This window comes from Arachis hypogaea, chromosome 15, assembly GCF_003086295.3.
Source record: "Arachis hypogaea cultivar Tifrunner chromosome 15, arahy.Tifrunner.gnm2.J5K5, whole genome shotgun sequence".
Classification (NCBI taxonomy): Eukaryota; Viridiplantae; Streptophyta; class Magnoliopsida; order Fabales; family Fabaceae; genus Arachis; species Arachis hypogaea.
In genome coordinates this window covers 75,772,887-75,793,409 of record NC_092050.1, presented here as the reverse complement: position 1 = coordinate 75,793,409, position 20,523 = coordinate 75,772,887, and the positions used below count along the sequence as shown (strand labels likewise).

At 35.4% G+C, this 20,523-nt stretch overlaps 1 protein-coding gene across 3 annotated transcripts; it reads left to right on the top strand.

The window, feature by feature from the left end:
- Nucleotides 1-781: 781 nt before the first annotated feature.
- Nucleotides 782-7,419, top strand: LOC112750275 (protein root UVB sensitive 3). Of its 3 annotated transcripts, none has more exons than XM_025798918.3 (15): nt 782-1,107; nt 1,188-1,245; nt 1,351-1,410; nt 1,489-1,527; nt 1,614-1,676; nt 1,780-1,836; nt 1,959-2,022; nt 2,613-2,696; nt 3,034-3,116; nt 3,982-4,111; nt 5,169-5,261; nt 5,374-5,512; nt 6,078-6,118; nt 6,212-6,399; nt 7,270-7,419. In XM_025798918.3, exons 1-15 carry the CDS (start codon nt 983-985, stop codon nt 7,279-7,281), a joined length of 1,236 nt encoding a protein of 411 aa, XP_025654703.1. In that variant the 5' UTR covers nt 782-982; the 3' UTR covers nt 7,282-7,419. The 3 variants fall into 3 exon arrangements, with proteins under 3 accessions (XP_025654703.1, XP_025654700.1, XP_025654702.1); XM_025798915.3 differs by having other exon boundaries at nt 6,744-7,419; XM_025798917.3 differs by having other exon boundaries at nt 6,527-7,419.
- The last annotated feature ends 13,104 nt before the right edge of the window (nt 7,420-20,523 follow it).

The following is a 20,523-nucleotide window of genomic DNA, read 5'->3' as shown; positions in this document are numbered from 1 at the left end:
ATTGTCCAAAAGCTCAGCTTGTCTGGCATAGGTTGGATATTTCTTGTCATCCTTTGGATTTGAAGAACTGGTTCTTGTATCATAGCAGAGAGCATCTGTTCAAGTTCTTTTCGGGACTTTGGTGTATATGGCGAGCAAGGAATAATGACATCTTTAATCCCCATGAAACTTGGCCTCCGGAAAAAGTGATTTGTCTGGCATTAACTTCAGAAAAGGAGCTTAGGAATATTTTTGAATTACAACGTATGTCCCTTCCCTCTACTCTAAATGGTTTTTGAAATCCCTCATCTATTGGTACTTTTAAGATTAATTGTGATGCTAGATATTTTGGTTCGGGTGATAGTGTTGGTTTTGCTTGTGTTATTAGAGATTGTAATGGGAGCTGGTAAAGGGGGTGTTTGGGAATGATTGAAAGTAATAGTATTCTTCAAGGAGAATTGTTTGTTATTTGGAGAGGATATCTCTTAGCTTGGGATGTGGGTCAACGAGATGTTATTTGTGAGACGGATTGTGTGGAAACATTTAATCTTATTACTCAAGATGGTTTTGGGTTTATTGATCCACTGATGCTCAAAATAAGAGATATCATGCATTGGAATTGGCGGGTTGACTTTCGTTTGATTATGAGAGATGCAAATACAGTGGCAGATACTATGACAAAGATGACGATGAAGTTACAACTTTCGCATGTGGAGTTTCTTTCACCTTAGGAGGAGTTTAAAAGTAATCTTGAACACGACTATCCCTCTATTTAGATAGTTTCTTATTTTATTTGTTTTGTTTTTCTTTGTTTAATTTATTTCAGTCACAGCAAAAAAAGCACGAGGTGCGCTTCTTTCAAAACTCTACCAAATCAAGCCTAAAGCAAAACAAAGTCAAAGTCACTTGTAAGATTACAAAACAACTTTCCAAGTGCAAAGTGTGAAGTGAAGTTATCAAGGCATGAAGAAGAAGGAGGTCTGAAAGTGGGGGATCTGCGGCTATGACAGCACTGTCCAACTCCAACGATTCGGCCATAACCTTGGAAGAATGGAATGGCTCTTCCACCTCCAAGCTCTCTAAGACTTTCACCATCCAAGCTTCCTCTTCCTCTGTCTCCTTTAAAAGGTACTCTCTTTCTCGACCATCATAATTCACCTCTTTCCTCTTTTATTCTTATTCTTCGTGCTTCTCTCTCATTCACGCAGATCCGGTGCCCGTTTCACCCATCTTTGGAGACGATTATTGCAGGCATTAGTTCCTGAGGCAGGCCTTTTCTATTCCTAATATCTCAATAAAATAAAATAAAATAGAATAAAAAAGAGGAAACCTAAATTTTGTAATTAATTGTTTGTTCTTCATGGCATACAGGGTTTTCCGAGCAGTGTGACTGCAGATTATGTTCCCTTTCAAATATGGGATACATTGCAGGTAAACTATGCAATGCAGAAAACAATGTTATTGAGGAATGTTCTTGTTTTGGATTTAACAATTGATTGATTGTGGCAGGGTCTTTCAACTTATACAAGGACCATGCTGTCTACCCAGGTAATTCACTTTTCATTGTGTTTATGTAGTAATCATTGTTTTGTGAATATCTAGGGTTTACCCGTGTTCAATATTATCCCTTTCAGGCTCTCCTTAGTGCTATTGGGGTTGGCGAGAAATCAGCTACTGTGATTGGTGCCACTTTTCAGGTATCAACTATTTGTGTTGTGTCTGATTGGTTAATGAGTGAACCCTAATTGTAAAATGGCGTATGGGAGATAAGAAGATTTTGATTGTTGAAACTATTTACAGTGGTTTTTGAGGGATCTAACCGGCATGCTTGGAGGTATCTTATTCACATTCTACCAGGTATGCATCTCATGTAATTTATTCAAGCGTATGAATTTGAAAATGAAATTTCTGGAAATAACTCCATGTGAAGTATCTTGCACTTTGGCTAACAATATTTCTGTTTAACTCACATGATGCAGGGATCAAATCTTGATAGTAATGCCAAAATGTGGCGTTTGGTTGCGGATCTTATGAACGATCTTGGTAGATTCTTTCACCATTTTTTTTATTTTTATTTAAATTTTCATGCAACAATTTTCTCTACACATTTCTGAGATGTGCAGAAATAAGCCAATACTAATTATTTAAATTTGAGCACTGATGCGATAGTGATTCCTGGACTGAGATTGCAAATTGGTAGAGAGATGGGGAAAAGAGTAGAATTTTTCGATTATTCAGAAATACTTCGGTGCCATTTTAGATTGACATGACATAAGAATTTGCAGAACAGAATTATTCTTTTCTCGTTGGAGACTCGAGCAAGAGAGGTGCTCCTGTATGTTCTGCTTATTGTTAGAATTCAATTTTACAAATTGAACACAAGTGAAAAAAGGGAGAATAGAAAGCATATACCTTTCAATAACACAATTTAAGAATATCAGAGGAGGACATATTCTACACAGAATCCTTTACTTGGCAACTACTGGCTAAGCCTTTTATTTATTTATTGGAAGTAAAAATTATAGCAGCAAAAAAGTATAAACCTTTGCTGGTGCCAATCAGTGTTAAATAACATATTTCTTATTGCTCTCTTCATGTGTCAAATTAAATTTTATGCTCCTCTTTGATTGCAGGAATGCTAATGGACCTTATTTCGCCACTGTTTCCGTCAGCTTTTGTGATTATTGTTTGCCTAGGAAGCATATCAAGATCATTCAGTAAGTTCCATCACTTCTTGAAGTTGAAATATAGATTAGTATATGATTACGTGTTAGTTGTTAGCTGTAGGTCTCTTACCTCCTTATTCCAAATTTCCAGTAAGTAAATTTCTAAGACATCTAATGCAGCGTCACATTAGGTTATGTGATATTTATCAACAAATATAGTTGTTTGGCAGAAAGTTTGCATCTGAAGAACTATCCAAGATTAGTCTCTCCCCCCCCCCCCCCCTCTTTTTTCTTTCTTTTTAGCCCCAAAATAAAAAATCTAATTGCTACTGTATTGATATCCAAATTTCTTAATTTAGTCTCTAAATATACTTGAAATTTGAATTAGCTGGTGTTGCAAGTGGAGCCACTAGAGCCGCTTTGACTCAGCATTTTGCTCTTCAGGATAATGCCGCAGATATATCTGCTAAGGTACAAGTTACATTTAATGTTACATAAAAATTAAATTTTCAAAATGCAAAAACAAGGGAGGATGAGACCTAAGTCTTCCACTTTCTTAGAAAAAAACTATTTACTGCTATTATCTCTCTCTTGTTTACTCTTATTTACAAGCAATGGCAGCAGTATATAAGACAATCGCTAGGTGTAGTCACAATAGTAGCAGTTTTTATGTCTGTTACCTTTACCTTTTCTTTTAAAAGTATGTATGTGCATAGTTTTTTCTTTCTTTTTTAGGGTAAATCACCAAAAATGCACCCGAATTATTTTGGTGCTAACAAAAATGCTCCCGAATTTTTGTTATCGACAAAAATGTCCTCAAATTATTTAAAAATGTGACAAAAATGCCCAAAATGAATATTATTTTTTATGTAAGTGGGAAATGACTTTTGTATTGGACAAACTACATATGCATTTGATCCAAAATTTTATAGTAATATTTAGATAACTATTTAGAAAATACACACAGAAAAATGGATAAAAATTTTGACTTTTAAATTTTTTTCATTTTTTAAAAGTATTATTGGTTATTGACAAAAAAGTCACCAAAAAATATATATACTTAGCGAAAAATCACAAAATTTTAAGGATAAACATTTCTCATTTTTCTAATCGTGCTTGCAAAAAACCGCATCAAAATTCAATCTCTAAAGCATTTTTTGAGAATGTATATTTAATGTTGGACATTTTTGTCACGTTTTTAAATAATTTGAAGACATTTTTGTCGATAACACAATTCGGAAGCATTTTTGTCAACGCGAAAATAATTCGGGTGCATTTTTGGTAGTTTACCCTCTTTTTTAATCATATTTTGATGTATTAACATCCATCTCTATAGGAAGGGAGTCAAGAAACAGTGGCCACAATGATTGGCATGGCATTGGGCATGCTTGTTGCTCGCATCACCATAGGACACCCACTAGCCATTTGGGTTTGTTTTTTGTCCCTAACCCTGTTCCATATGTATGGTATGTCCTACACATTTTTATCTTCAATGTACATTTGATACACTTGTCTCTTGCATAGTTCTTGTGTTGCACAATCAATGAGAGGAAAAAAAAAAAAAGGAACACATTGGGCTTATGGACCTTATCAAGTAGTAACTGCTGTTAGAGATTGATAGTATTAACTTGATGACAGTGCTGTAGTTGGTCAGAGTTCAAGTTTCTAATATTTTGGTGTTTGGGGAAAATTATCACTCCAATCTTTTCAGAAAAGAAAAAAAAATGGACAATATTTTCTTTTTTACACCAAAAATAATTTGAGTCTTATTAAAATCTTAAAGAGTAAAGTATCGTTTTTGTCCCTAACATTTGGGGTAAGTCTTGTTTGTGTCCCTAACGTTTAAATCGTCCTATTTGTATCCCTAACGTTTGTAAAAGTGATTCAATGTTATCCTGCCGTCAATTACACATCATGAGCGCTTTAGTTTAAGTTTTAAAAATCACTTCTTGAAGTTAGAATATAAATGTCTGGGATAGAATCGATGATCTACTCCGAAAAATAGCTCATCAAATGTTGAAACTAATTCCTACAACATTTACATAATTCACTTTTCTAGGGACATAATTGAATCTAAACACAAATAGTGGGTATAATATTAAAATCGAACACATCCAAATGAGACCTAATTGAGAATGAATACATCCAAGTGAGAATAATTAAAAAATATAATCTAATTTGTTAGTATAATTGATAGGAGAATAACATTGAATCACTTTTATAAACGTTAGAGATACAAATAGGACGATTTAAACGTTAGAGACACAAATAGGACTTACCTATAAACGTTAGGGACAAAAACGATACTTTACTCAATCTTAAATTAATCCATGACATTGAGATCTTAGGATATCACTTTCTCAAACAGTTGAAAATATTCAACTTGATGGTTCCAAATAGTCTGAAGGTAGATAAATACCGTTTCCATGCATAGCTTCTTTGTAAAGAGGTATTTCCTCCCTAAATACATGTCCTAAATCATTGATGGAAACCTGATGTCCCAAATCTTGTCTCATTTCATAGCGAACTACCAAGCTGTGCGGTGCCTAGCGTTGACCTCATTAAATCCTGAAAGAACCACTATTCATTTGCAGCATTTCATGAAGACAGGCCAAGGTATTATCTTCGTTCATTTTATCTTACTTCATTGTAACTACAACTTATACAGAAAATTTGTTTATTTATTTATTGAATCTTAGCATTAAATTTACTACTCATACTTTTGCAGTTTTGTCACCTGAACAAGTCTCTGCAAAGGAACATGTTTTACCTCTTAAGCTCACTGTATGGAGCTCAAAGAATGCTGATTTGCTGTATACAAAAGTACATTTAGGTACAAGGGTTTCATCATTAGATAACATGGAAATGTGAGTGGCTTCCTTATCCTTTGAGAAAATTTGTTTCTTAATCCATGAATAATACTTTAACAACCTTCTGGGTTCTGCCTTAACATATGATCACTGCTTTATTATTTATTTCAAGATAATGGTTCACTTTTCTGTTCTAACCTCTAATGGCCCAAAATCATGGCATTGTAAACTCATGCCATGTTAATTTTTGAAAATGTTAAGCAGTTTCTTTTGGACTTGAAACCTTGACAATATACAAGTTCATCGAACTTTGTGAAGAAATGTAGTTTTTATTTTCAAGATATGGTGCAGCAAGAATTGAATTTAAACCTTTTCGTTATAAAAGCTCTACTATATGATCCTACTCTCCTGTAAGTTTATGCTGTTGGGTGGCGATACATGAGTGGCTTTACATTTAACTAAGTTGAAAGCAATTGTCAATTCTTGCTCAGCATGTGTTATCATTTATCAGTACTACGTCTAAACTTAAGTTGCATGTTTATTCTCGATTATTGTTAGAAATAGCAGTAAAACTTCATTAATAAACCTTACTTGGAATTTTCTTTTTGTTAAATGATGACAGTAAGGAGCATTTGCTTTCTGCAGCATCTTACTATGCAAAAGGTTGAGCTCTCTTCATAATGTTTATCTACTAACTTTCACCTTTCCATTTGATGTCTTAAACCTTAGTTCATTTTTTGTTATTTTCACCTATAGCCAAGTACTTACTAGTTGAAAGGAACGGAACTGTTAATGTTATTGTGCATAAAGATTCAAATGCTGCTGACGTTCTGAAATCATTTGTTCATGCTCTCATTCTTGCAATGAATGTCTCTGAGAGCAAATCTTCGCATTCAGACAGCCAAATGTGGATCGATAAGCACTACGACGTGTTTATTCACAAGGTATTCAAGCTTCTGGTCAAATTCTATTTAGCTTCTTAGTTTTGTTCTCTTAGTTTTGAAAGTGCGACTGGATATATTAACATTGGTGCATGCTATGGTGGCTTTGGTGGCTTCGGTGCCTTAAAAGGTGTTGCTAAAATTAAAGTAATGCTGTTTTACTATTTAACAACGCTTTTAATTAAAAAAAAGTATTATCAAAATTAAAAAAAAAAAGGTGACTTCAATTTTAACATTTGTATAGTCATTGTAGCCACTATAGTCACCGTAACCATAGGTACCACAGACTTCACCATTAACATTTACCACTAATGACACGGGAATTAAACTAAATTAATTTCCGGCAGCTCAAGTCATTAGGCTGGAAAACAGAACGGCTTCTATCACCTATAATATGGAGGGCAAACTGGATCTATAAATCATCTGAAAAGAAAGTCGATTAGGTTTCAGTACATGAATATTGTTCTAGAGAAGGCGACTAGCAGCACCTTCGAAATGGAGAGTTGCTTGAAGTGGAGTTGAATTATGGTTGACAACGTTAGCATGATCTTTTATAAGTTATTTATGATTTCGCTGTGATGCTATGAAGATAAAGAAAGCTTGACTAGTTGGTTGCATTGCACTTCCACCCAACCTAATGATCTGTGTTTTCATTTTGGCTCCGAGCTAATACACTCTTCCATCATTAAATATGGTGTTTGACGCATCTAACGCGGATGATACATTCCAGATGTATGTCAGCAGTGTATGAGCAAGAAGTTAGAACAAATAAAGCATCCTTTTAATAGAGATGAATATTTATGTATAGAGCTTTTGTTTTACGGAAAATGCATGTTTCCTTAGGCTGCATTTGTTTTTTTTTTTTTTTGACAGGACAGAATATGATACTGAGACGGAGACAATATAATAAAAATATTAAAAATTATTCTGTGTATTGTGTTTGAATACAATGTACAAGACACTAATGTAATATCCTAAATTATGTTTGGATAGATATAAATAAGACAAAAATATTATGCAAAATGACTAAAATAGTCATGTCATCCCAAGCTCTCGTACCCTCCTCTCCTTCTGTCTCTCAGTTCCTGAAGTTGTAAAATATAACTCAAGTCATGTGTTGAAAAATAGAATTAATATTTATTATTAATTTGATTATATGCATTGTGTATATTAGGAATTAGACATTTATAGGAGCTAATCATGACTCAATTAAACCTGTTTCTCAAGTATGACTCAACTGCTGTATGATACTTTATTTTGTACCTCGATTATTCATAACTGTAGATTTTAGTCATTCATAGATGCACTTCTTGTTATTGTCTTTGTGTCACTTGTAGTTTGTCACTAATTTTTTATATCAATTTTTTTGCATCAAGTAAAAACTAATTTAGTTCAAAAGTATGCACTAACATAACCAAAATTCTGCACTAACATAAACCAAATTCTGCATCAAACTTTTCTACACTAATTTGAATAAAAATTTCTGCATTAATTAAACACAAAACAAATAGAATTTACAATTTTTTCAACATATTAAAATCTAAAACAATTTTTTCATTCATTCGTTCACAGTATCATTGTAAAAATTTAAGATTCTGTCAAAAAAAATGGTAGGTTTTATTGTTATATAATTTTTAGATTGACAAATCATATAAAACAAAACGTAAAAAATAGAGACAAAGAGGAACAAAATTCTGTTTAATAAAAAAATGAAAATAAAAATAAAGCAACAAGAGGAGAGGCAGAATAATACCTAATTATATGACCAAGAAAAAATAGAGACAGAGAACAAGAAAAAGATATTACTTGAAAAAGAAGTAAAAAAAGAAAAAAACGAGAAAGAGAAATAAAAAAGAGAATACCTGGAGAAAAGAGAAAAAAAAGAAAGTAGAGATAGGAAGGAATAGGGAGAAGAGAGTACTTCTCAATGAGCTCAAATTAGGGTTTTTTTTGTAAGAAAATATGAAGAGGTAGTAATAGTAGAATAATAAAAAATATCTATAGACATAAAAAAAATTTTTATAAAAAAATCCGTAACGACCTTATCAAATTCTATGTCTATCATTGTCTTTTGTTTAAAAGTGGACAAAAAAAAAAGAAAACAATCCTAAAGATTCTGTGTCGAATGTCCATATGTCTCCGTTCAAATATCTTTTAAATATTTACTGTCCACAAAAAACTTGACATGTGTCCACTTGTGTCCCTAGATTGGCCCCAGGGTCAAAGCTTGCTTTCGCTTATTGATTGGAAAATGATTCCATACTGCCTTGTTAATTTGCACCAACTTTGATACATAAATACATTGATAGGTTAATTAAAGGATATTTAATTATATTTAATTTTAAAATTGACGTAATTTTATTATTTATTTATTTTTTTAAAAATATTGAATCAATTTATTATGTTAAAAATAGTTTTAAATTTTTTATTTTTTTATTTTTTTGTTTTAATAAATTAAGGTTAATGGTCCTTGTTATATAAATAAAAGTTCAATTATATAAAATCGATGATTCCCAAGTAACCAAATGGAAACATAAATCTTATATAACTAAAGTTTATTTACGACCCTAATCTGTTAAAGAAAGAAGAAAAAATGAAGATTTAAGCGTAATTTTGTATAATAATTTGGATCAATGTTTATAAAAACAATAAATATAACTAAATAAGAATACTTGGATCTATTTTTCTTTGAGTTAATAGTTAAAATCGTCCCTGAAAGATACATCAATCTCCATATTAGTCTCCAAAAAATAAAGTTAATCAAAATTGTCCCCGAAAGATGACGGGCATGACCACATTCGTCCTTCCGTCATCTCCGTCGTTGAGCTGGCTAACGTTGGGTGACGTGTTCCGTTAACTGCCCGAGTGGCACAGTAACAAAACGACGCCGTTTTGATTCAATGGCCTCCAGGTCTTGATGCGACGTCGTTTAGTATCCAGGAGAGATTCAAAATGTTGCAAAGCATCACGCCCTCTGTTAACAAGCATCTCACTCTGTTTATCTCCAAAACGTTTCGTCTCCCTTAAGCTATGCCCTAAGCCTTTGACCCAACATTTGAACCACGCCGTCAACCTTCGTCAGTGTTGGAAGACGAGTAAAATAGAAGAGGTATCGGTACTGGATATAGAGGTGATCGTCTCCTGGAGCAACATTGATAGTAGAGGAAGCCATCATGAGGGTTATATAGGTAAGGATGAAACCTTTTTCTTGTTTTTTGAGTTATTGTGTGGCGTGATGTCTTCCTAGTGGCGTGACTCATAGGTTCCTCTAATTCTGGGTAGGGTTTGGGGTGACTAAGGGTTTGTATGACTGTTCTTATATGATATGAGTGGGTTAGAATGCTTTGCTGTTACTGGCTTTGTGATGATTTGTTAGGTAGGGGTGTTTCATTTTAGTGATGGTTCTATTTGTTTGTTGCATGTTCGTTTTGGCTTTAGGGTATGTTTTGGTATGTTTTTCTATGTTTGTTAATGGGATTTTCGTCTCTGTTCTTATAGATGGATGGTCCTCCCATGACTTTTGTGTTTCACTATGGTGGAATGTTTAAAAACTCTGTTGATGGAGACATGATATATGAACCCACAATACGGAAGTCTTGATGGGTGGTGATGGAGACACACTTGATGTGTTATTTGTAAGTGGCTACTATAAGGAGTTGGGATACATTGAAGCTGGAAACTGTTGGTGAAAAGCTCTTGGAGTACCCGTCTCATCTGGGTTGAGAAGCTTAGTCACAGATACAAATTTGGTTGCAAGGTGTAAGGATTGTAGGAGAAACCAACATGTGATCAATATTTACCTTGAGCACTGTATTTCACAGCCATGTATAGTAGACAACATGGTTGAGGATATTGTCAATGTGGAAGCAGAAAGTAGCAAGCAGAAGAACTCTTCTCAAGCTAAGAAGCGCCATTCTGAACCTGCCAAGATGCCTACTACTAGTCACCCTGAGTCTAACAAACAAACCTCTTAGTCCACTAAGCCAATTTCACAGCCCAGTTCTCAGCCCAACAAATCAACTATGAAGTCCAACTCTCAGCCCAAGAAACTAGCCATGAAGCCCAATTCTCAGCCTACTAAACCAGCCCATAAGCCCAGCCAGGCTACAACTCAGTCCATGAAGACTCCTTTGCAGCCCATCAAACCCCACCCTCAGCCCAAGAAGGTCACCCGTTAGGGCAATGCAGTTCCACCTCAATCCAATACACCATCTCAAATAGCCAAGAACTCACAAGGTAATAGTAATAAGAATAAAGATGGTGGCAGTGGTTGCAGACTGACCAGATCTGGAAGATATGTGAAACAAGCTCCCATCCAGGAAGAAGACAGTGACACTCATGACTCATATGAGAGTGCTGAAGATGAATTATATAAGCCTCCTAAAGTTGTAGGAGATAATCTGTATAGCAGTGACAGTGATAGTGAGACTGACAATAGAAAAAGTGGTGCAAGAAAGGACATCAAATCTGAGGGTAGAGAGAAGTATAGGCCTCCTAAGACCAGATTAGGGGACAAAGAAATAAAAACTGATGACTCTAGCTATGAGGGTTCTGAAGATGAACAAAGCTCTGACTCTGGTATGTTTACTTCCTTAGGGTTATTAGTTAATTAATTTATTTAGCAACTGATTAGGTTAGCTAATGTGTTGAATTTTTTCTTGGCAGATTTAGACGAAGATGATAATGACCTTGAAGGTGACTTAGATGCTGACTCATGAAATTCAGAAGATTCTGGTAAACAGTTGGACTCTGATGAGGAATCACCAACGGTATACCCTCAATTTAATGAGAAAACTAAGTTTGGGCTGTTGAAATTTGAGGTTAGTATGATATTTAAGTCAAAGGCCGAATTTATGCAAGCTATTAGGGATTACACAATTCAGTGGGGTAGAAATATTTTATTCATAAAGAATGATAAAGTTAGAGTTAGAGCTGTTTGTAAGACTGAAGATTGTCCATGGGTTGTATATTGTCATGTAACAAACAAGACGGGTCTTGACAAATTAAAACTCCAGTTGATAGTCACACCTGCCCAAGAAGGAGGAAGAATAGAGCTGCTACCCAAACCTGAACACTTAGTAAATTAGTACCTAAGCTTAAGAAGCATCCCACTATGAAGCACCGAGAAGTTTCTGACTGGTTTGTAAGAAAGTGTAATGTGTATTTGAATAGCACATGTATTACTAGAGCCTTGAAAGCTGCTAGAAAGGTTGTAGAGGGTGATGAAATAGCACAGTACAGGTTAGTGTGGGACTATGCTAATGAACTACTGACTAGCAACCCCGGATCCACAATACAAGTTGGTGTCATCCCCATGCCCGAGAGTCTGCCCCTGTTTGAATGATTCTATGTCTGTCTTGATACTTGTAAGAGGGGGTTTAAGGCAGGTAGGTTGTAGACCTTTGATAGGACTGGATGGAGCGTTTTTGAAGACATTGCATGGGAGTCAAATCCTCGCACCATGTGGACAAGATGCTAACAATCACATCTTTGTGATTGCTTATGCTATTGTCAGTGTGAAAAATAAGGATAATTGGCAATGGTTCCTAGAGCTACTTCACAAGGATCTGGGAGACTACAGGGAGAATAAATGGTGCTTTATCTCGGATATGCAGAAGGTAAGGATGATATTGATATACGATAATACGTCTTAGGGACTGTTTTGATTTAATGAAAAGGTTTGAGGGTCTGTTTTGATTTAATGAAATTTATTAAGGGACTAACTTGATTAAGTATCTTTTCATGTGTTGTCTTCTCTTAAGGGTTTAATCCCTGCTGTTCAGGAGGTGTTTCCAAGGATTCATCATCGATTCTATTTGTAGCATTTGTGGCGCAATTTCTCAAAGCAGTGGTCAAGCTGTGAGTTAAAAGATTTGGTGTGGGAATGCGCAAGGTCGAGGACAACAAATGAGTTTAATAGAAACATGAATAGAGTTAAGTTGATAAATGAGAAAGCTTGGGAGTATCTTGACAAGTGGCCGAAAGATGCATGGACTAAGCATTTCAGTGAGGTTCCAAAGGTGGATAACATATGCAATAATGCATCTAAGTCATTCAATGCCAAAATCAAGCACGAAAGGAGCAAGCCCATCCTGACCTTAGCTGAGGAAGTTAGAAGGATCGTCGTAAAGAGTGGTGCGCAGAAATCGTGACGGTTCCATTCCTTGGTAACGGCGCTGAAAATTTTATACGCACGTTCATAATCTTAATTCTTTGTCACAACTTCGCACAGCTGACCAGCAAGTGCACTGGGTCGTCCAAGTAATAAACCTTACGTGAGTAAGGGTCGATCCCACGGAGATTGTCGGCTTGAAGCAAGCTATGGTCACCTTGTAAATCTCAGTCAGCGGATTCAAATGTATTAAGAGATTATAGTGTACTAAAAGATAATTAAAATAGGATAGAGATACTTATGTAATTAATTGGTGAGAGTTTCAGATAAGCGTATAGAGATGCTTTTGTTCCTCTGAACTTCTGCTTTTCTGCTGTCTTCATCCAACCATTCCTACTCCTTTCCATGGCAAGCTTTATGTAGGGAATCACCGTTGTCAATGGCTACATCCCATCCTCTCTGTGAAAATGGTCCAATGCGCTGTCACTGCATGGCTAATCATCTGTCGGTTCTCGATCATACTGGAATAGAATTTACTATCCTTTTGCGTCTGTCACTACGCCCAGCACTCGCGAGTTTGAAGCTCGTCACAGCCATCCCTTCTCAGATCCTACTCGGAATTCCACAGACAAGGTTTAGACTTTCCGGATCTCAGGAATGGCCGTCCATGGGTTCTAACTTATACCACGAAGATTCTAATATCTCGGACTCAGTCCTCTGTATTAGATATCTAAGAGATATTCATTCTAGCTTGTTTGCATGTAGAACGGAGGTGTTTGTCAGGCACGCGTTCATAAGTGAGAATGATGATGAGCGTCACATAATCATCACATTCATCATGTTCTTGGGTGCGAATGGATATCTTAGAGAAGAAATAAGCTTGAATTGAATAGAAAAACAGTAGTACTTTGTATTAATTCATGAGGAACAGCAGAGCTCCACACCTTAATCTATGGAGTGTAGAAACTCTACCGTTGAAAATACATAAGTGATAAGGTCCATGCATGGCCGAATGGCCAGCCCCCAAAACGTGATCAAAGGATCAAAAGATAATCCAAAGATAGTAAAAAGTCCTATTTATACTAAACTAGTTACTAGGGTTTACAAAAATGAGTAAATGATGCAGAAATCCACTTCTGGGGCCCACTTGGTATGTGCTTGGGCTGAGCATTGAGCTTTACACGTGTAGAGGTCTTTCTTGGAGTTGAACGCCAGTTTGTAACCTATTTCTGGCGTTTAACTCCACTTTGCAACCTGTTTCTGGCGTTTGACTCCAGAATGCAGCATGGAACTGGCGTTCAACGCCAGTTTATGTCGTCTATCCTTAATCAAAGTATAAACTATTATATATTGCTGGAAAGCGCTGGATGTCTACTTTCCAACGCAATTGAGAGAGCGCCATTTGGAATTCTGTAGCTCCAGAAAATCCACTTTGAGTGCAGGGAGGTCAGAATCCAACAGCATCTGCAGTCCTTCTTCAACCTCTGAATATGATTTTTGCTCAAGTCCCTCAATTTCAGCCAGAAATTACCTGAAATCACAGAAAAATACACAAACTCATAGCAAAGTCCAGAAATGTGAATTTTAATTAAAAAATGATAAAAATATACTAAAAACTAACTAAATTATATTGAAAACTATGTAAAAACAATGCCAAAAAGCGTATAAATTATTCGCTCATCAAAGAGCATAATTGACAATAGGAAGAAGTTACAGAACTATCAAGGAATTTTCCCCCTGTTCAGCAAAGTAGACTTAAAGCAATCACAACATTGTCTAGCCATTGGGCTCTTCAGTGGTGTGGTGATGAAAAAGAAAAATTGTACGAAGTGCATAGCTGGCCAACCAATATGGTTGTTGACCTGGGAAAGTGCACATGCACTTGTAGGTTTTGACAACTCATAGGTAACAATTTCAATACTTAGATAAGTTATCTTCAGTCATGTTACACATTTTAATTAATAATTTATTTTGTTTGAAAAGGTATGCCGTGTATGCATGCAATATCAGCCATACAGGATAAGAATGACAAAAGGACTGAAGAGTACTGTCATGACTGGTTGAAGATAGAAGCGTATAGAAGGACTTATTATTTCAATGTCAATCCGATTAAAGGACAGGATCTATGGAAAAAACACCACATCCTACTCCAGTCCCACCCCCCATTTAAACCCAAACTTGGAAGACCAATGAAAAAAAGAAGAAGAGAGAATGATGAACAGCCAACTGGGTCAAAAACAAAGATGAAAAGAAAGTATAACCCAATCAGATACATGTACTATATTGAGATTGGCCACAATAAAAGAGGCTGTGCAAAGAAGAAAGCCTTGGATGCTGAGAAAAATGCCAGGCAGATGCAACTGCAACTGGCAGTTATTGCTCCTGCTGCAGATGGTGCTGATCTTGAAGTGAATGTTGTCCCTGTAGAACATGATAATGCTCCAAAAGCAATAGCACCATTGCCTTCACTTTCATCACCCATCTAGCCCCCTACAGAGATTGACATCAGCCAATCTGAAAGCATTCCACCAACCCAAGCTACACAACAGGTTGTATAATCACTGCTCAATTATAAGAAAAATATCACCTTTATTTTATAAGCTAACAAGTGCTTTTGGTATTGGCTTATGTAGGATGAAGTTATAGCTAGGCCACCTAAATTACAGGTGATTAAAGAGAAAGCAAGAGCTAGATCATCCTCTAAACCTACTGCAGTTGCACTAGTGGCTATCTCGGCTGAGACCATCAAATGGACAAGTTCTGTAACTGCTAAGAAGCTGGCCAACTTTATGACTTTTGTGCCTACTCCTGGCTTTAAGCACCCAAGGAAGAATGATAAACCACTTTGATTAGAAAACAATGTATGGGGCTGCTTTAGTTTTTTTGTATAAGGCAAATGAAAAATCATTCTAAACATTGTGGTTATGTGTAATCTGAAAGTTGTATATGCCCTTCTCTTTTGGTGTAGCCTTCATTTTTAGGATTGGATACCTTATGAATTTGCTGTGATACTTATCTTTAAAACAATGTGACAATTAGCATTGAATGGCAGCACAATATTATGACTACTTACTTTGATTACTTACTCTGTTTAGCAACAGTGATATTGATTAATTTGCAATATTCCATACATCCAGTAATTGAGAGTTTGGAGTTAATCTTAAACAACGCTAATCAAACATCTATTCTCATTCAATCCATCCAACTCAATACAACATTACATTTCAACAGAATTGTGTTTACTTGGAAGTACATATCAAACAACAAAGGATCACATTAATTACAACTATCACAAACATGAAAATTATTAGCAGTTTCAAATAGGGTTGGGCAAAAAAATCCAAATATTGGATTTTAAACCTAATCCAAACCAAACCAAACCATTTTAAAAAAACCAATTTTTTAAAAAAAAAATCCAAACCACATTGCATTAATTTTATAATTTGGTTTTTTAATCCAAACCATTGAACCAACTTAAATCCAGATCCAGATCCAAATCCGAATTAGGATCCAAATTTGGAAAAACCCTAATTCGGTGACCTAGTTCACAGTTCACACCACGCACAAGTCAACTGTGGCGTCTTCTCCTTCGGCGCTTCTCCTTCGGTCTTCTCCTTTCTCGTTCGTCTTTGTCATTCTTTGGTTTCACCATCTCCATCTCGCCGACATGCCGTCACAGGTGTGGGCTCTTCATTCGCCTCTGCTCATGTTTCTTGCCACTGGGTCACAGAGTTAATACCATTACCTCTACTCGTTCTTTTTCTAGAAGAATTTCGGGTTGTCGTGTCTGATTTTGCAATTGATTGCATTGCAGATTTTATTTTTCCACTCAGGAGCACAACAAAGTTCATAAAACTAAACCAAAACAAGCAGTTCCAGTACAAGCAGAACAAGCTTAGTTCCAGAACAAGCAGAACAAACTGGGTTAGGTTAGGATGCTTTTTTTTAGATTGTTAGGTTTATGATGGAATTGCTGTTTTGATGAGAAATTGAGCTGAGATGGTTTGAACATTGTTTGCTTGTGTGAAAATTTACTATTTTATTATAAAATTGCTGAAATTATTGCTGGAACTGGGCTGTTTTTATGAGAAACTGGGCTGAGATTGTTTAATCCTATTGGGATATTGCTGCTGGAATTCTTAAGTTTGAATTGCATTTTGATTAATTGATTTTCATACTTAGTTCTTTGTCCAACCTATAATCATTATTTGTCACTATTACTTACTGGATGGTGGGGCTAAAACCAAATCCCTTAAATTTCTTCCAAACTCTAGCCATTGTTCTTCTCTATGCTTTGGTGTCATAGGGTATTGGTCTTGCCATTAGTGCAGTTGTGGTGAGTAATCAAAAGTTGGCTTCTAGAGTTGGATTGGTAGTCATGACTTTATATATTCTAATCAATGGCTTCTATGTTCAGCATGTCCCAAGTTTTGTGTCATGGATTAAACACATATCTCGTAGCTATTATGGTTATAAGCTATTGTTGGGGTCACAGTTTAAGGATAATGTTACATGCTCAGTTAGAGAATATTAAGTGATTCAGCATGTTGGTCTTGATCATCAAATTTTCTCTGTTTTTGCCTTGGTTGCAATGGTTCTATTGTACAGGATTATTGCCTATTTTGCTCTATGATTGTTGTCAAATCATAGCTAGCTAGACCCACAACATGTAAGTTATGTGAACTAATAAAATTGTTCTTATTTATTAAATAATAATAAAATTTAAAAGGACAATTTAGATAACATAATTCACCTCCAATTGTTAGATATCAAACTACTTTTAGTTGTTACAAATTCTTGGCCTAAGAGATAATCATAGTCACATCAAGAAAGTGATGATAATAACAGTGGCCATTATTGTTGTTCAACATTTGAAAGGAAATCCAGTCCAAACAATTTTTTCGTACTGCTAAGTTCATGTTGGTTGCGTTCTTAACCATATAAAAATTGATGTGGAAAGTGTTAATAACATAAGAGATTGCATACTTGCATTGTAGATTACGTGTTCCAACAATAATACAAGCTATATCAAACTATTACTACAATTGAACTATAGGATTTAGATGCATTCTAATGTGTCCTTAAAACATAAGAGAGTCCAACCACAGAAAATATAAGAAGATTAAGCATGTGCTCTGAAAATTTGAAATTCATTGGTAAGGAAAGCAATGGTGTTCTAAACCAAACGAGACTTGGCATTCCTAACATCACTATTTAATTAGGTAGAAACCATGAGAAAATAGGCAAGAAAAATGAAGAGAAGTGTGTTATTCACAATCCCAAGACTAATATCAATGTGATATCAACTTAGGAAGAAAATAACAATACATCTACGGTAGAAAATGGAAGAAACCAAAATAGAGCACTAAACAGCTCCATGCACCTATTTCCAGAATGAAAGCCTGAATATAATCTCAATAGAGTTGGTTACAATAGATGTCCTCCCACTACTCTAATTCTCAATGTCTATTTTAACATTTTACCTTTCTTCTATGCACTCTAACCAAGTTTTTAACAAATTTTGCTAGTTAACATGTTTGTTGGAGATTTAGTAATTTATCTTTAAACAAGAAACAGATGTGCTGATATGCAGCATCTCTGTATTTTAAGTTATATTAGTATTGCTTTGTAGTCTGACGATAAAAAAGATACTCCTTAAGACATAGTCACTCATCTAAGGATACAACAAGTAAAAAATAACATGGTTAAGCAAGAAATCACCATTACCTTATCCATATTGGGTACTGTTTTTTCTTAGACTATTTAAGTTTATGTGAAATAGCCTCATAATCCATGTTCATATATCTCTTTGCAAATATCATGTTATTTTCATAAAATGCAAGATACTAAGTTGGTACAATCAGTTGTTTATCTCTCTTTGGGCTGTGTATAGTTTATGAATCATGCTGAAATCATTCTTAATATGAAGTTTTAATTTCATAATCTTTGGGCCGTGTTTTCTTTGCGAGATATATGAACATGGATTAGTTTATGAATCATGCTGAAGTTTTATTGGCTGCTATTTTTTTGGATTAGTTTGTGTTAATTTTAGTATGTTTGGCACCAAATTTTGAGTTATGTACACCTTGCTTTATATGCAGGGCAAGATGACTGAAAATAGTAATATTGAAGCAGCAGGGATGTCCGCTAGCACTCAACCATCTTCTCCACCGTCAGGTATTTGTAAGAATCGGTCAGCTGTTTGGGATCCTTTTGATGTAGAGAATGCTATCGAGAAGAAGGCTAAATGCAAATATTGTGGTAGCTTAATACAATATGGGAATGGAACAAAATGCAAGCAAAATGCATTTTGCTTCGATGGGTGGTCATTTGAGAAAATGCAAGCAAAATCCTAATAATGATTTGAACAAAAGAAGAAAAACAACGACCACACCGACTATAGATGAGCGTGGTGTTTTAAACTCACCCAGTGCTTCCAAATTTGACCAAGAGGAGGCTCGAAGGGCACTTGTGGAAATGTTTATTGGGGAAGAGCTACCATTTCGCCTCGTTGAAAGCCCGAAATTTCGAAGATTTGTGCATGCCCTACAAGCAAGATTCAAAGTTCCTTCACGGACTACATTAGCACATGACATTGGAGCTCTTTATGCTGAAGAGAATATGAAGTTGCAAAATTTTCTCTCGGCAAATTGTGGTAGAGTATGTCTAACCACTGACACTTGGATTTCAATTCAAAATTTTACTTATGTGAGTTTGACAGCACACTTTGTTGATTTGGATTGAAAATTACATAAAAAAAAAACTTAATTTTTGTCAAGTGACAAGTCATTCAGGAGAGGTTATAGGAGCAACAATTGAATCTTGTTTAAATAATTGGAATTTAAATCGGGTATTTAGTGTGACAGTTGATAATGCCTCGTCTAATGATGTTGCAATTAAATATCTGAAGCAGCGATTGATTTCTTAGAATAGCATTATTTTGAATGGTGAATTTATTCATATGAGGTGTTGTGCATATATTATAAACTTAATTGTAAAAGAAGGGTTGAAAGAGATTGATGAATCAGTCTTGAGGATTCGTAGTGCAGTAAAATATGTTAGATCTTCCCCATCTAGAGCTAGTAGGTTTCAAAAGTGTGTTGAACTAGAAAAAATCCAATATAAAGGCTTGCCTTGCATGGATGTTGAGACTAGGTGAAACTCTATCTATCAAATATTAGAGGTAGCTTTGAAGCATTGTAAAGCATTTGAGTTGCTTGCTTTGAAAGATAATACCTATATAGGAGAAATGAATGGAGAAAAAGGGAGAGGTGTTCCTTCTGATTTAGACTGGGAGTAGCGGAGTCCATTGTACCATTTTTGCGAGTGTTCAGTGATGCCACTATACGTATGTTACCAGTGATATGTATATGAAGGAAGTATTTGCAATTGGACGATTTATTCGTCATTCTTATAATTCTGTTGATTTTAGTACTATGTCATTGGCAGAAAGGATGAGGGTTAAGTATGAGAAGTATTGGGGCAATCCTGATTCGGTGAATATGTTGTTATTGATTGCTATGATACTAAATCCAATGCAAAAGATTGAGTATGTCAATTATTTCTTGGATTACTTATTAGGAGAAGAAAAAGGAGGCGAATTGAAGTCAAAGTTGTCCAAGCGCATAAAGTTACTTTATCAGCAATATCAAAGTTCTGAGGAAGCAAGTGAAGCTGATACACAAGATGTTCAAGCCAACAATATTAATATCGATCTTCATGGCATGAGCTTTTTTCTGCAAGCAACTGGTCGTAGAACAAATACAAGATCTGAACTTGATAGATATTTACAAGAAGAATGCGAGCCATACTCCCATAAGTTCGATATACTAAACTGGTGGAAGGTTCACTCAACCTGATTTTCAATTCTTAGAAATATGGCTCGTGAGGTATTGGCTATACCTGTTTCTACGGTAGCTTCAGAGTCTGCATTTAGTACTGGAGGAAGAGTCCTCGATCCATACCGCAGTTTCTTAACACCTAGAATGGTAGAGGCCTTAGTCTGCACAGGAGAT